The 16,309-nt window shown below is 34.9% G+C and overlaps 1 protein-coding gene across 1 annotated transcript; it reads right to left on the minus strand.

Moving 5' to 3' along the window:
- Positions 1–4,810: 4,810 nt before the first annotated feature.
- Positions 4,811–5,780, minus strand: LOC145049351 (uncharacterized). Its single transcript, XM_078997770.1, has 4 exons — positions 5,775–5,780; positions 5,578–5,721; positions 5,363–5,494; positions 4,811–5,281 (listed from the first exon to the last, which is right to left on the minus strand). The coding sequence occupies exons 1-4, from the start codon at positions 5,778–5,780 to the stop codon at positions 4,811–4,813; spliced, it is 753 nt and encodes a 250-aa protein (XP_078853896.1).
- Between the last annotated feature and the right edge of the window lie 10,529 nt (positions 5,781–16,309).

A 16,309-nucleotide genomic window follows, 5' to 3' on the forward strand; every position in this document is an offset into this window, starting at 1 on the left:
TAGGCAGTTTCGCAATCAATGCCCCTTCCTCTGGCAAGATAAACATATGGACTCTTTGGAAATGGTACATGAGACTATCGCAGACTTGCCTTTCTCTTTACCATTTGGTCAACCGAGTTGACTATGGTTAATCCCTTTCCTTGGGAAGAGAAGGCTTTTCTAGATATCCAATGTTTCCATTGTCAATGTCAATTGGGAAGTTGATATGCTAATCAAATTTGCTTTACTAGTCCTCAAATCATTTCTGATTCAGCAGCACCAAGCAAATAGATAAGATCATTAAGGGTTATGTCATAGTCTGTTTCATAGTAGTCCCAAAGGAAATCACTATGTCACTTAGAAAGTGATTGAACATCCAGCTTTCTTAAGACTTTGACACCCAACTCTCTCGGCTTGTCAATATGTGACTTCATCTCTAAGATATGATCACACATAGTCCTTGCTTGCCAATAGGGCTATAGTGCCCTTGAACTTGTGGGTTAGGGAGAATAATTGGGGAGGTGGAGGAAGCGACGTTCCAAGAGATTTGGGAAGATCATAGATGTCTGAACTATACACCTTTTGGGAGATATTCAAGATAGTTGATCTAAATTCCTTAATATAACACCCAATATGAAATATTAAGGCTAGGACCCAACACAATATTTTATAACTTGGAAGAGGGATGCCGTAATCCAAGCTATAGAATATCTGAAGGTAGGCGAATGACGATTCACCAATTTCCACCATGAAAACGAAATAAATTATTAGGTTTTTAATTGGATTTGAAACTCCTATATCTTTTGAGATTCATTGAATTGTTCAATGGCATGTTTCAATCTCGTGTGTGCCCTTCAGGTTTTGTGACTAGGATATCGAGGATCACAAAACAAAGTGTGAAGTAACCATGCAAATTACTTGGTACCCTTAATATTTACCCCTTAATCGATGTGCCGGTTAACCACACACGCTCCACTGATACTATGATAAATATTAAATTACCATTTGCCTACCTTGTTAAATCCAACTAGTGTGCCAGTTAACCACATGCGCTCCGCTAACCAACTTAAGCAAAGTGCAAAGTGTAATTTCATGGATTAGCACCTTATTCACATTTTCCTAAAGTAACTAAGATTGGGAATTATAAAAACATTTTAGTTACTTTATATTTATCATTAATACTTTTAATGAAGGGAGAATTCTAGTCCTTGTCCTACCCGTTCGGCTAACGACCCTCCACAAGTCAAGGAAGCGGTGGGTAAGAGTGGACACCCATTAAACTGCCATTTTATAGGCAGTAACTTTATACCCCCCTTATAGATCGGCTTCATGAATGAGGCCGACTAATGCTTCGGGTTCGAGCTTTAAGGTTAAAGGCTAGGGTACTGTGGATGACAGTGATGAGGAAGAGGAGACAATAGTTGATGCTCTGAAGTGAAAGGCAAGGGAAAGGGAACTCGATCTCAATGCCAAGATTGTAAAGGAAGCTGAAGAGAATGAAAGAAAATTAAAGGAGGCTCATGATCTCCTAAAAAGAAAGAAAACCCTCTTTCCCCTCTGGACTTTGGAGAAGCTAATCAAAGAAGCCATCGAATCCCCTAACACGCATTGGCTTAAGCCAATAGTGCCTTTGGATTGTGAAAATACAAGGGACTCTCAGTTTGATATGCCAATCACCCGAAAGGCGTTTGTTTTTCACTTCTTTCTTCCTATCGTAGAAGTACCTCATCCAGACCTAAAGGTTGATCGTGAGCTAATCGACTACTATTTGGAGTTCGCTCAACCTCAATATCTTACTTGGAGTACTCAGAAAATTATCACAGTTCGGGTCCTTAAGTCTCACGTAGCAAGGAAATTCATCAATGTCAAATTCAAGGTTACCAGAGGCTTGACCATGCTTGAGCATACCTTCTCCCTTGTTGATCTACCTAATCTCAATCCTCATGATTGGATTGTTGTGCACCACATTCTTCTCTCCGACCCAGTCGAGTATGAGCCAATCATTGATCATCTGAAAAGAATGTTAGTCTGCTACATTCTGGAGGTAGCCAAGATGGATCAAGAGATCGCTTCGGTTCTCAGAAAGAAGCTTACCATTTTACATGTTGGTTATGCAAGCGATGTCAACAAAATGAAAATGGGAAATGTTGACCCGAAGTTGAACTCGGTGATGTTCACCAAGTGAGAAGATAAGAAATGCCTGTTCGCTCTAACTGATAAACATCTCGTTACTACTTCGTGCTTGGAGTATGTTCTGGGAATCATTCACAGATGTAAGCAAAATAGTGAAAGCGATAAGAAGTACTTCACAGATATGATAAGATGGTATATCGACTTTCACCAAGTCCTTCTTGCTGTAATTCCAAGCTTGTTCAAGGTAGTGAAGCAAGCAGCTGTTAATCAAACGAAGTAAAGGTCTCGCGTCAATTGATGTAAAGGGGGAGATTGTTGAGTTCTGAATGTTGCGTCTTTGGGCTCGGTTATAGTTAGCCAAGTTTGTAACCGGTTTGGGCCTGTCCAACCGTGTTTTGTTTTATTCTAGGGTTTTAGTATTTAAGGTGCATGCATGCATCCTTAGTAATTACGGATTTCATTATTTTTCATCATCGTATTGTAAACCCTAGCTCGCCTCTATAGTGGAAGTTCTTAATAGAGCTCTGCTGAGGCGTGACTACATTTGAATCATCAGCATTATATTGATTATATCTTATGTTCATTGTCTTGTTTAATATAATTGTTTGTTCTTCATTGATTAACCTGTAAAAGATCTAAACGATCTTAGATATTATATCTCATCATTAAGGGTTGTTAGTTTACTATGAATGTAGTATCTTGTGACTCATATGATTATGAATGAAGTATCTAGTTTATGTATGAACTTTAAATGTGTTGATTGTAATCAATGAATGGAATCAAAGTATGACTGTGATAAGTTAATAATGGACTGAATGCACAAACGAATCAATACATAATGGATTCAATCATGCATGCCCGGAATCATGTATGACCGGAATCATGCATGACCGGAATCAAGCATGACCGGAATCATGCATGATCGGAATCATGCATGACTAGAATCATGCATAACTAGTATCCATATAAGCAAACATTGTAAGCACAAGTAATGTATGCATGACTGGAATCTATAAAACAAGGAATCAATATAACCAAAGGGAACATAAACATTTTTAATCATAGAACATGTAGTAATATTAACCAAAGCCAAACAAGTTTTATGGAAAGTTGTGTAAATGCCCAAAAACATGATCAAGGGGCCTAAAGCCTATAGTTTATATGGATGTAAGCAAAAGGGGCTATCAACAAAAAAGGCTATCAACAGTAGAGGCTTATCAACAAAAAGGGCTATCAACATTCGCCCAAACCCAAAAGTTTTATACATGTTCTTAACAAAAGTAAGGATTAGAAACACCCTAATCTAGATTAAGGGGTTTGGATGAACTCATCCCCTTTCCATTCTTGACAGCTACCACGTTTTACAACTTGATCTCTGTTATCCTTTCTGAAGGCTTCCTCCTCCTGACTTGATTCACTTTGCTCCTCTTTGTAGGCCTCCTTCTGACTTGATTCAATTGTTGTGTGATATGTATTTCTCTCACATCCATCCTTTCCTCATTCATCATTACCTCACCCATCCATGGCTCATCTATGTCATCCTTCTCATTCATCCTTTCCTCGTCTCGAAGTGCTTGATTTGTAGGGAGTTCTTTAATAGTTATTTGGCTAGCAATTCCAACATCCTGTAACAAGCATAACAAAAAGGCCAGTTAACAAGATTTAACATCACAAAATGAATAATGAGAAAGCATACTTGTGACATAGCAACATCCACATCTTCAATTTGTTGTACGTTTGCTTCACTCAATCAAGGACCTTCAATTTGTTGTAATTATGCTTCACTGAGTCCAAGACAATCCATGATCTCTTTTGTAGTGTATAAAGATTTCCTTAGGTTGTCAATTGTTAAGCTTATATGATTGTGAAAATTTGAACTTGCATCATTTTCACTCTTAACATTTGGAATGGCAACAAGTTCAGGCTCACATTTAGGAAACTCAGAAGTACCCTCCCCATATTCTGTTTGGACTCCTTCACTAAATCCCCTACCATCACCCCTATTGCCTCTTCCACTAGATCCCCTACACCACCTTTACTCCTTCCTCCACCAACCCTTCCACCATCCTTTCCACCACCTCTAGATCCTGTTTTAGTTCCTGACCAATTAAGCAAATCAGACTCCAACCTAGGCCTGCCCATTTTTTTTCTTTGGTTGAGGTTCTGGAACCACTGTAGGATTCTTGCATGATGTTTTATTGTGTCCCCTTTGTAGACAATTTTTACACTGGACAGTTCTACCCTTGCTTAACACTTGAGAGTACTTGTCTTGATTTTCTATAACATGTCTTCTTCTTTTAACACTAGGCCTTCCTTGCATCCTCCTTTCAGTGGGTGGAAGGGGCTTAGTGTAACTTGTTTCTTCCCATAAGATACTTCCATTAACTGGGTGTATATTCTGATCATAAGTAGCCTTGTAATTATTCTTGCTGAACCAACTACTTATAAAGTTAATTGGATCTTGATTGGTGTACAATATTTCTACATGTGCATGCACACAAGGTATTCCTGAAAGTTCCCATAATCTACAAGCACATATTTTTTCCTTCAATTTAACTCCATGGTTTTGAAACCCATTCCTTACTTCATATTCATTCACTCCACTTGGAACTGCATGCCAACTTCGGCAAACATATAAGACAGAACATAAGATGCAAACACATAAGATAGAACATGTAAAAAAAACAATTGAGAATACTTACTTAATGTCTTCTCCAAATTCTTCCATCTTTGTTAACGCGGAAGGACAAACTTCACCAACCCAGTTTTCAGCCTCTTGTTTCAGATTGTAATCCCTTTCCATCATGTAAAGCCTAATCTCTTCAAGCATAGTCAACAAAGGTTTCTTTCTTGCGTCTACAATGATTGCATTGAAACACTTAACAATCCCATTCTCTAGAACCTCACAAGCCAAGCCAGTAGAGAAATAAGCCCTGCACCATGAAGTTGGTTCCCTTGCCATGAGATGATCATAAGCAGCAGAACTTATTGCCCTAATCCTTTCCATATTAAACTTGAAATATCCTTCTATGGTAGATTTTGCAGCTGCCCAAAACATGTTTCTGAACTGCACTCCACTATAAACTTTTCTGAAATTGGCATAGATATGCCTTGCACATTTCATGTGCTTAACATATGGTAGAATATCCTTACTAGCTTCAACAAGACCCTATAACATGAAAAAAAAAAGTTAATTAGCAATACCATACACTATTGTAAATAATGAAAAATAAAGAGATAGTTACTTTACCTTGTGTTGGTCATTGATTACACACACACCCTTTCCACCCTGCAATCCAAGATCATCATTAACCAAATCCAGGAACCATTTCCAGTTGTTCTTGTTCTCTACATCAAAAACTGCCCAAGCTATAGGATACACCTGATTATTGTCATCCCTACCTATTACAGGTAACAATTCACCCTTACACTGTCCCTTCAAAAAGAACCATCCAATCCTATTACCCTACGACATGCGCTTTTCCACCCCTCTCTTATTGCTTTAAAGCAAATGTAGAATCTATGAAATGTTGTTGTGTTATCAGGGTTTACAGTAACTATAATCCTAACTGTGTTGTCTGGATTAATGACAGTGCCATCATCCTTGATCTATAACACTTTGACCATGAAATTTTGCAATGAAATTTACTTGGTATAATTACCTGCATCTCTTTTCATTTTAAATTAGGTTTCCTAATCAACTCCTTCACAAATTTCCTAGCTAACCAGGTAGGATCCATAAGCCTTGAATTGTTAAAATTCCTAACACATTTATGAATGTCTGTCATCTTTTTGACTTGGAAAGACCTTTCAGTACTCATCCAAGAAGCCCTAACCATAAATGGACACTTCTCTGGATGACTTCCACATATTGCCACTAGTCTAACACTATCACATTTTTTGAAACGGATTTGAAAACCCTTACTAACAGCATAGTTGGCCAAACACAATTTCAGTTCATGTGGGGATTCATACCTTTCACCAAGCATTGGTCTCATTTTGTTCCATTTCACCTTTGGATTGTGAGTGGAATACTCAAATTCCTCATCACTGCCTTCCTCGTTACTACCTTCCAGATAATCTTCATAAGATTCTTCTTTAGTGATTCCAGTTTGAGCATCATTTTCAGTTTGAGCATCATCTACTGCCTCGTAATCGTCTTCTTCACATAGAATATTGAGAAATTTGTCTTTGCATTGGCAAACTTGGTTCTTTTTGAAGTACGCATCCAGCTCCACATCAATTGTATCAAAATCATGGATGCCATCCATGATTTCAACTGCACGAGGGTAAAAAAAACCCTAGTTTACTAAGGGGGGGGGGGGGGGAGAAAGTGAAATGAGAGAGGTAAGTTGTATTGTGTATGTATGTGTGTAAATGAGATCGATTAAACCCACGTAAGCAACTCCTTGCCACATAAGCCAATTTAACTAGCTAAATGAGGGTTGCCGGTAACATAGGGCCAAAATGTTCGATTTACCCGGTTTCCTTGGTTTTTGTGTTGAAAACAAATGTTGGGACAAAAGTGTAACTTTTCCCAAAAGTTTGGGACTTTTTATGAAGATTTCCCTAGTATTTATTAAGTGTTAAAGAGGAAATAACCATGGCCACTTTGGCATCACTTCCAAAGCAAAAAAAAAAAGGAAAAAAGAAAACTAGCATGGGGATAGTCATTATTAGAGATGCACACAAAAACCGGTTTGGGCATTTGGAACTGATCCGATCCGGAAACCGGTTTTGACTAAACCGGTTCGGATTGAAATCAGTAACTGGATTGGAACCGGATTTGCATTTCGGACCAGGAATTGGATTGACCCCCGGATCAGGAACCGGTTTTGAGCTAAACCGGATTTTTTTATTACCGTTAAAAAACGGGCATTTTGGCCAAAAATCGGTTTTTTTCAATTTTTTTTCCTAGCTGTTAAAAACGGGTATAAACGGCTATATTGCATTTTTTTGTCTTTTTTACCCATAACACTTATAAATAGTATGTATTTTGCTAGATTTCAAGATTTTAATATACACACATATTTTTCACATATTCTAGTTTTGTTAACACTTCAAAAAAATGAGCCCAAGAGATTCTACCGCCACCGTGCTCAAGACTCGGATGCAACGGTGGTGAAAATCTTACCAACCAGTCGGAATAAAGAAGTTTGGGAACATTTTGATATGGTGCTATTGCCGAACGGGAATCAAAAAGCTCGAGGCAAGAAGTGCGGGTTGGTAATAGATAAAGATGACAATAGTACGTTGAGGAGTCATGCAACTAAAACTTGTCCGGTTGTAAAATGTCAAGACAATCCGAGTCAACCTAATATGACTCTCGATGAGCAATATTTATTTACAACAATTAAGATGTTCTTGAAAGCTTTTGCAAGTTCGTGATTCAAGAGAGATTGTCTTTCAGACACTTCGACAACCCACGATTGACACGGATTTTACGGAAAAAAAATGTTACCTCAATACCGGCAAGTAATTCGCACTACTCTTAGATGTGATGCTATAAAGTATTGGAGTATAGCTAAAAAAAAATATTCAATTGAGATTTTTTTGTAATTTAAAAACCAATGTTTCTTTAACTTGTGATGTTTGATCTTCCACCGGAAGTATTTCCAAAAGCTATCTTGTCGTCGCGTCACATTGGATAGACCCCTCTACTTGGGTAATGAACAAACGGGTTATTGCTTTTGAACTTTTTGCGTATCCTCGCATGGAGGCATGATTATTTGCAATTCTAGTAAGCGTTATAGAGACTTATAATTTAGACAACAATTTTTTCTTTATTTCGTTTGACAATGTAAGTATCAATACCGCTGCCGCAAAAAGAGTAATTGCAAAAGATAGACCTATTTTGGATGGCTCGTTTTTTCATACTCGATATGTATGTCATATTATTAATCTAGCGGTATAAGATGGTTAAAAAATGATATATTCTACGATTGAAAATTTCAAAAATGTGTTAACTATAGTTTTTGGAAAAAATAAAGCTACAATGGAAAAATATTGAAAGTTTGCCATGGAAAAATATTGAAAGTTTGTCGTTTCCATTGACGTAACTCCATATAGTCCTCATTTGGATGTTGACACTAGATTGAGTTCGACGTGCATGATGTTTGAAAGTTTGACACGTCAAAGAATCGCTTTGCAATTATTTTACGACACAATTTCAAAAGGAAAAAAATCTGGTTTCGGATTTTTTGATTGGGATTTGATGGAAATGTTAAAAGTTTTTAAACAATCAACCACTTTTTTATTAGACATGTATTATCCTATAAGTCTGTTGTTACTAAATGAATTATGGTTGATGTCCGCACAATTTGAGCATTTTGAACAAAGAAGTGAAATATTTGTTTTGGTTATGAGACCAATGAGAGAAAAATTAGTCAAATATTTCAAAGAAATGCCAATACTTTTTATTGCACCGCGGAATTAAACCGATGTATCAATGTTATGGGTGTAGAGGTTTTGATTACCAAAATTTTCATATCTTTAAATTTGCACAAGGATGACCCAAACTACATTCGTAACCAAATACACAATTTTAATAATACTATTACTAATTTGTTTGACATATACGCTACAAAATATGACAATATGTCAAACACTTTTGCAAGTGTAACCGACTCTACTAATGGTGCATTGGGTAGTAGTGGGGGTCGAACTGATTTTCATATCGACCTCTATAACTACCTTTTGGAGTAACAAAACAAACGAACACGCACATTAATCCCTAGTAGCGAACTTGGAATTTATATGGGGTCAAACTTTTTAAAATCCATGAGTGTAGCACAATTTAAAATTTTGGATCTTTTGGCTTGGTGGAGAGAAAAGGAAACACAATTTCTTATTCTCTCCGTCATGGCCCGCGATTTATTAACCGTCCAAGCTTCCACAGGAGCTTCGGAAACCACTTTTTCTTTTAATGGTAAAGTTTTATTACGGTTGCGATAAAGGTTCGCGTTTGCTTGAAGGATTACTTAGATTCGGTGGAACATATACAACACTTGGCATCACTAGAAGGCCCACTAACACAAAATGTTAAACGGGAGATAATGGAATAATAATGTGAACAAAACTTATCAACACCTCCAGAATTAAACGAAGAAGATAAAGACGAAGATGAAGAATATGGTATTGATGACATCCCTAACAATTTGCGTGGCGGTTAAAGAACATTTTAGTGCAGGCGACACGAAATGGAAGACCACAAAAACTCTTCTATTTGGCAAAATGTCATAACGCCACTTTATTATTATTATTAGTTAGTTTCTAAACACTTTCTATTTCGACGTTTGATGTATTAATGAACTTATGTTGCATTTTGTGTTATATATGAGGTCCTAAAAAAATTATATTTTTTTGTAAAATTCGGATCGAATTAAACCGATTCGGATTCGCTTAAGGGAAAACCGGTAGAAGCTGGTTTGAAACCGGATCAGATTTTTGATGAAACCGGATTAGTTTTGACGTCATCAAACCGGATCGGATCGGATCAACTGTTTATGCATTTCTAGTCATTATACTTCGTCTGTATGCATTGAAGATGAGTAAAACCACTTGAATTTATCTTATGTACAACTTTTTTTTTGTTTCCTTTGTAATTTTTTTAAGCCTCATGTGTAAGAATAGTTGAAAAAGATTAATAAACATTACTTTTGATGTTGTTGTTAATAGTTATATATTTTTATTTTTTGTAAATCATTGATCAGTTATAATGATTTAAAATTATTAACGGTATTTTTTTTAACCATGATGTCTATGTGTATTAACCTAGTTTATCATTCAATATAGCTAGAACTTTTTTGAAATGCAACAAATATACTTATTCAATTATGATAAAACTATAAATTGAGTTGTGGATAGATAGCGTGATGAGGGCGGTACAAATAATTCAATCTGATTGTTATCGAATAAAATATTAGGCCCATGGGCAGTTACGTAATTTCATTGTATTATGACTTTTGTTTAAAGTAAGAATAATAATTACTTTTTTCTTTAAAAAATACATTGTCCTTTCTGAAACTATCAATATTTTGATAATTTATATACCAATAATCGGATAATATAAATTGAAATTTTTATAAAATTAAATCGGCTGTCTTAATATTTTTATTATATGTATTAGCAAATCAAATTTTGTATTAAGTATTTTCTTATATGATAAAAACTTGTACGTATATAAAGGTGCTGCACAATTTTATGACCAAGGAAATTTAATTATAAAGTTTAGACCAAATATCAATTATTTATTAATACTAATAATATATATTTTTGAAACAATAAAGTAAGAATTGCTATATTGATTTCTGAGAATAACAAAATCGTTTTATTTATTTTTCTCTAACGTGTGGTCAGTTTTCCTCATCCATTGATTTGTATTTTATGCTTTTATGGGTTTTTTTTCTTGCCTCGAAAGTTGCTTCATTATTCCGTGTCCTTTTTCGTAAATTAAGTAGCGATACGAGATAATGAAAAGAAAAGAAACGATAAAACGAAATATACGTTATACATCACGTGACATTGCACTGATTGTTGTTGATATAAAAATAAAAAAATATTGGCATGAAATTCCATGGTGACAGTGGCAACAAATGAGGTTGATGCCAGCCATGCCTAAATAATTGCGATGTACTTTTCTTTTTTAGTTTTAAATAACTTTTATTTATTAAGAAAATACCAACTAAAAAATGACAATATCATTGGTTTATGTCTTTATGAACGAGTGAGTCATTTTTAATATATTTGATTTTTAAAAAAAGATATTTAACTATCATGAAAACAGTTTTAACAAGTTGAATAAGTCAGAAGTTAAGGCATTCATAATCTAAACTTTTTTTTTTTGGAACTTTTAAATAAAGAAAATAAATAAATAAAAGTTTTCGACATTTTTATTTTTTATAAGAGAAATTTGTATAAAAGTTTAAGACGTTTTTATAAGAGAAATTGATAAAAATGTCATCTTATTTATTTATTTATTATTATTTATTATTTTTTTTGTTTTTGTAATTTAATCATTGAAACCGGCTATTATTTATAATTGAGCTTCATTTCCAGCTAACCATATATAATTATAAGTTTCGATGGCTAAATTATAAAAAATCTTTTTATTTTGTTTTTATTTATTTATTTATTTATTTATTTATTTACTTTACAATTTAATGACTGGAACCGGTTATTATTTGCAATTGAACTTCAATTTCAGGTATTTTCATACAATTGCAAGTTTCGATGCTTAAATTGTGGAAAAATATCAATGATGATTTTTTTGTTAATAGGACAAAATATAAGTATTTTTTGTCAATGCATAATAATTTTTTACCTCAAGTCTTATTTATTTTAATATTAAATTGTAATTTATTTTTGTCGAAACAAACATTACAATTTGAATGATTTTTAATATATGATAATACATAAATATATTTTTTAACAATAGTTCTATTTAATTAGATTTAAAAACAAATTAATATGTAAAAATATATTGTTATAAAATATATCAGTCGCTTTTTGATGATGAAACTAAATTAAAATTTAATATGAAATATACAACCAGATACCAAGTACTTAGTTCGTTCAAAAATGAATAAAGAAGATGTAAAACAATTTTGTCCGCATGACATAGAAGCTCTATTCTTGCGACAAGTTAATAATGGATGTGTTTGGCAAAACTAACTGTTAGCTGGAAGCGGGTAGTGGTTGACTGGTAGCTGGTAGCCTATAGCGTGTAGCGGGTAGCTGGTAGCAGGAACTGTAGCTTTTATTTGTTAGATAAATGTTTGGAAAAAGTAGCTAGAAACTTTTGAAATATGTAAAATTACATAAAAGGACAATTGATTAAAAATAAATAAATATTTAAATATATTTTTAAGGGTATTATGGAAATTGATTTCAAAAGCTTAGGAGCGTTTTGTTAAACGCTACGGGCATGTTTGACACGGAGCTTTTGGAAGCGTTTGAAAGCTTCTAGCTTTTAGCTTTTGACAAAACGCTCATGGACTTATTTTCCAGCTCACTTGCCAAGGATATTATGAGCAGTCTATAATTTGAGATTGGGGACTCTATAGTGAAGAGGCGACACACAAAGAAGAAGAATAAAGTCAATATTCCTAAGAATCATGTCTCGACATCACTTACATCTGGTCAACATAACAATCGCTCCTTATAATCTCATAAATCTCTCTTTTATTGATCTTAGTTATGTTGTGAATCCATCTAGTGGTGACAGCTTGCCCGATGGATCCCTATCTCATTCGAAATCTTCATCTGAACTGGAACATACTATCAAAATGGGTAATCAGGTTGGTTTTCACTTTATAAACCATGACCCGACTTTGTTGGAAGCCGTTAATGGTGGTGGAGTCAAAATAACCTCATGAATTTACTTTCTCTAAGCATAAGGGGCATGAGTAAATCGCACAAAGTCGATTGATTCCATAGATTAAAAAGGAGAATAAGATTTCGTTTTTTGGTATCCAGGAATCTCGTATTTTTTCTCTTCCTGGTGGTATTCGGAATTGGTGGGATGGTCCTGATTTTTTCATTGATTTCGTTGAATCCACAAGAAATCCTGGAGGTTGATTTGTTTTGGGATAAAGTTTATTCCAAGAGATTATTGTTATTAAGTCTAAATACTTTATGGTTGTCATCGGGTATTGGAGTGGTATTAATGGTGTGCCCATTTTTGTAAATGTGTATGCTCCTCAGTCTCCCTTTGAGAAGAACATTCTTTGGAGTAATTCGATTAATTTTGATGAAGTCTAGGGTTGGAAACTAGGTTATCATCGGGGATTTGAATTCGGTTAGTTGTCCAGGAGATGTCTTAATTCATTTTTCTGTCCAAGTATTGTTGTGGCCTTCATTAAATTTATCTGAGATACAAATCTACTTGATCTTAAATAAGAGGTAAAAGATTTACTTAGTTTTGCGATGATGGGTGCTAATTAAGTTAACTTGATCGTATTTTGGTGTATCCGAATTTCATGGCTACTTTTCCCACTGTATCTATTAATTCTATTCCTAGAGGATTCTCGGACCATTCCTTGGTTCTACTACAAACTCATTATATGAACTTTGGTCCTCCTCTTTTTCAATTTTCCACTTCATGGTTGTTCCGGGATACGCTTTATTTGGTTGTTAAACAAGTATGTTATATCTTTTATATCGGCGGGCATGTTGATCGTGTTCTGTCTGATAAGATCTGTTTTGTTAAGGAAGCCATAAGAAGATGGAGAAATTCGGAATATTAAAAGGAGAACAAAGCTCTTCTTGATCTCAAGAATCTCACAAATGATCTTGATTGTGCGGCTGAAACTAGACGTCTCTCTCCTTTTGAGATCAATAAGCTAAAAAATTGCAGGCACCGAATCCTCTAGATGGAAAGATTATCTAAGCTTGATTTATTACAAAAAAAAAATTTAAGTGGTTGTATGATGGGGACGAAAATTTGAGGTTCTTTCATAATTCCCTCGAGATAAAAAACAAGAGACGTAATATGCATGGGCTAACGGTAAATAGTAACTGGAGTAGGGATGTTGACTCGATCAAGCAGGAAATTTGGAGCATGGTGACAAATTCCATGAGAAACAACCGATCCCCCTCCCCTTCTTTCATAATCTGAAGTTTTTGAAAATCTATGATGCTGACAACATCTTCCTGGAATCTCCCTTTGTACTAAATGAAATAAATGGTGTTATTTGGATTGTGGCAATGAGAAGGCTCCTGGGCTTGAAGATTTTTTCCTTCAAATTCATCAAACATTTTTGGCCAATCATGCAAGATGATATCATGTGGTTCCTGAAGTATTTCGAATATTTTAGGAGCCTTTCTAGGGGAAGTAACTCTTCGTTTATTACCCTGGTTCCAAAAGTTAAAGGCCCACTTTCTCTAAATGAATATCGTCCCATTAATCTTATTGGGTGCGTATACAAAATTATTGCTAAAACCTTAGCTAATAGATTAAAGGGGTTTATTGGTTTTGTGATTAATGAGGTGCAAACTACGTTCATTGGGAATATAAACATTCTCGATGGCCCCTTGATTAAACGATATTTGTTATTGGTCCAATAAAAGAAAAAAAATAAGATTTTCCTTTTAAAGGTTGACTTTGATAAATCCTTTGAATCCATTAATTAGAATTACTTGTTTTCGGTGATGGCTCAAATGGTATTCGGTGAAAAATGGCTTATTTGGATCAAGGTATGTCTTTCATCATTTGGGGCTTCAGTATTAGTTAACGGATCGCCTACTAAGGAAGTCCCTATAAAGAAATTTGTTCGCTAAGGTGATCCTCTCTCATACTTTTTATCTATTATAACTTTGCAAAGCCTTAATGTTGCTATGAAGTCCGCTTGTCAGAAAATGTTGTTTCAAGGAGTTAATACCCCAAACGGTGGGCCTTCGATCTCACATATGTTCTATGCCAACGATGGTATATTTGTGGGGGATTGTAGTAACTCTAACTTTGTAAATTTGTCTCTAATTTTGAGATGCTTTCATGCCACTTTTGGCCTTAAAGTTAACTTTCGCAAGTCAAATGTATTTGGTATTGGGGTATCGGATAAGGTGATTCTTGTGCCCAGATTATTGAGTGCGATGTGAGTTCTTTCCTTTTTAAAATTTTAGGAGTTTCGGTTGGTGCTAACATGTGTCTTAAACGCAATTGGGTGCCTATAATAGAAAGAGTTCAAAGACATCTTTCCTCTTGGAATGCTAGTACTCTTTCATTCGGAGGTAGACTGACTTTTTTCATATCCCTGCTTGGAATCCTTTCACTTTATTTTTTCTTTATTTTGAAAGCTTCAAAATCTATTATTGATCACCTTGAGAAGTTATGGAGAATGTTATTATGGTGAGGTAGTGAAGAAAAAAACAAAATAAATTGGTTTTCTTGGGCCACCACTATTGGGCCAAAGGAGAATGGTGGGCTCGGAATCAGTTCACTTATTTCTTTGAATTGAGATCTTCTTGTTAAATGGACGTGGAGATATAAGTCGGACCCTAATCCCCTGTATATGTGTATTATCTATGCAATTCTTAACCTCTCCAGAAAACTGGTTTGGTCTATGTCTAAAAGATCTATCCCTGGTAATTGTTACAATATCACTCAAGTGCTTCATTATTTAAGGATTTAGGTCTGGGTCACTCGGACATCATTAATGTCAATATTGGTTATGGATCTAATACACTCTTCTGGCTTGATAATTAGACTGGAATGGGTGATCCTACTACGGCTTTTCGGCTTTTGTTTGATTTTGAGAAATAAAGGTCTTGTTTTGTCTCTGATAGGTTTTGAAGAAGTTATGGTTGTTTGAGCTTGGAAGAGACATCTGAGATACCAAAAGGAGTTGGATAAGTTAAACAATCTTGTCATATTCAGTGGATTGCTTTCCACTAGTGATGGGCCAGATTCTCGGAAATTCTTGCTATCTTCTGATGGTACTTTTCATGTGCAGGATCTTAGGTCTAGGATCGACTCCAAATTCCCAATTCTGGTTAGTAACCCAATGGCATGGATAAATCTGTTTCCACTAAAGATCAGTTGTTTCCTTTAGCGTGCGTGCATGGATCACATTCTGTATGTTATGGATCACTCATGTTGAGGTGTTCATGTCACGTCCACCTCTTATAGTAACTCAATGACAAGTAATATCAAATCTTTGTTTGTTTTCAGTTTTCTATAGATACTCTTGGGAAGATTTTAAGTTGGTGTAACATTACACCTCAACATTTCTCTAAGGTTAGCGAGCTTTTCTCTTTTGCGGAAAATTGAGGAAACCGCCTAAAGAAACAAAAGATTTTAGTGGCCATTGTTTATAGGTACCTTTGGTGTATGTGTAGGGCTCGAAATGATAAATTCTTCAATAACATATGTGTATCCCTTTCTAAACTGGAAGATAACATTATAACCTTGGTGTTTAGTTGGGTTAATCATAGGGTGATTATAAGGTTTTGCAATTGGGTGGATTGGTGTTGTTCCCTTTCAAAATTATTAACTTGTACTATTTTTTATTTCTCCCATTCCTTTTCGCTTGATAGGCTTGGGATTTAACAAAATTCTCCATTTCCAGAAAAAAAAATTGAGGATTTGGTATCCTTTATAGAGAACATGTACAAAAAAGTTACTTTATAATAAAGTTAAGAAAATGATAGCGTCATATTAAAATTATTGAATACAGTGTTTGTTTGTGTCACCTTGGAG

This window comes from Lactuca serriola, chromosome 5 (assembly GCF_051521515.1).
Source record: "Lactuca serriola cultivar US96UC23 chromosome 5, Lser_US96UC23_V15, whole genome shotgun sequence".
Classification (NCBI taxonomy): Eukaryota; Viridiplantae; Streptophyta; class Magnoliopsida; order Asterales; family Asteraceae; genus Lactuca; species Lactuca serriola.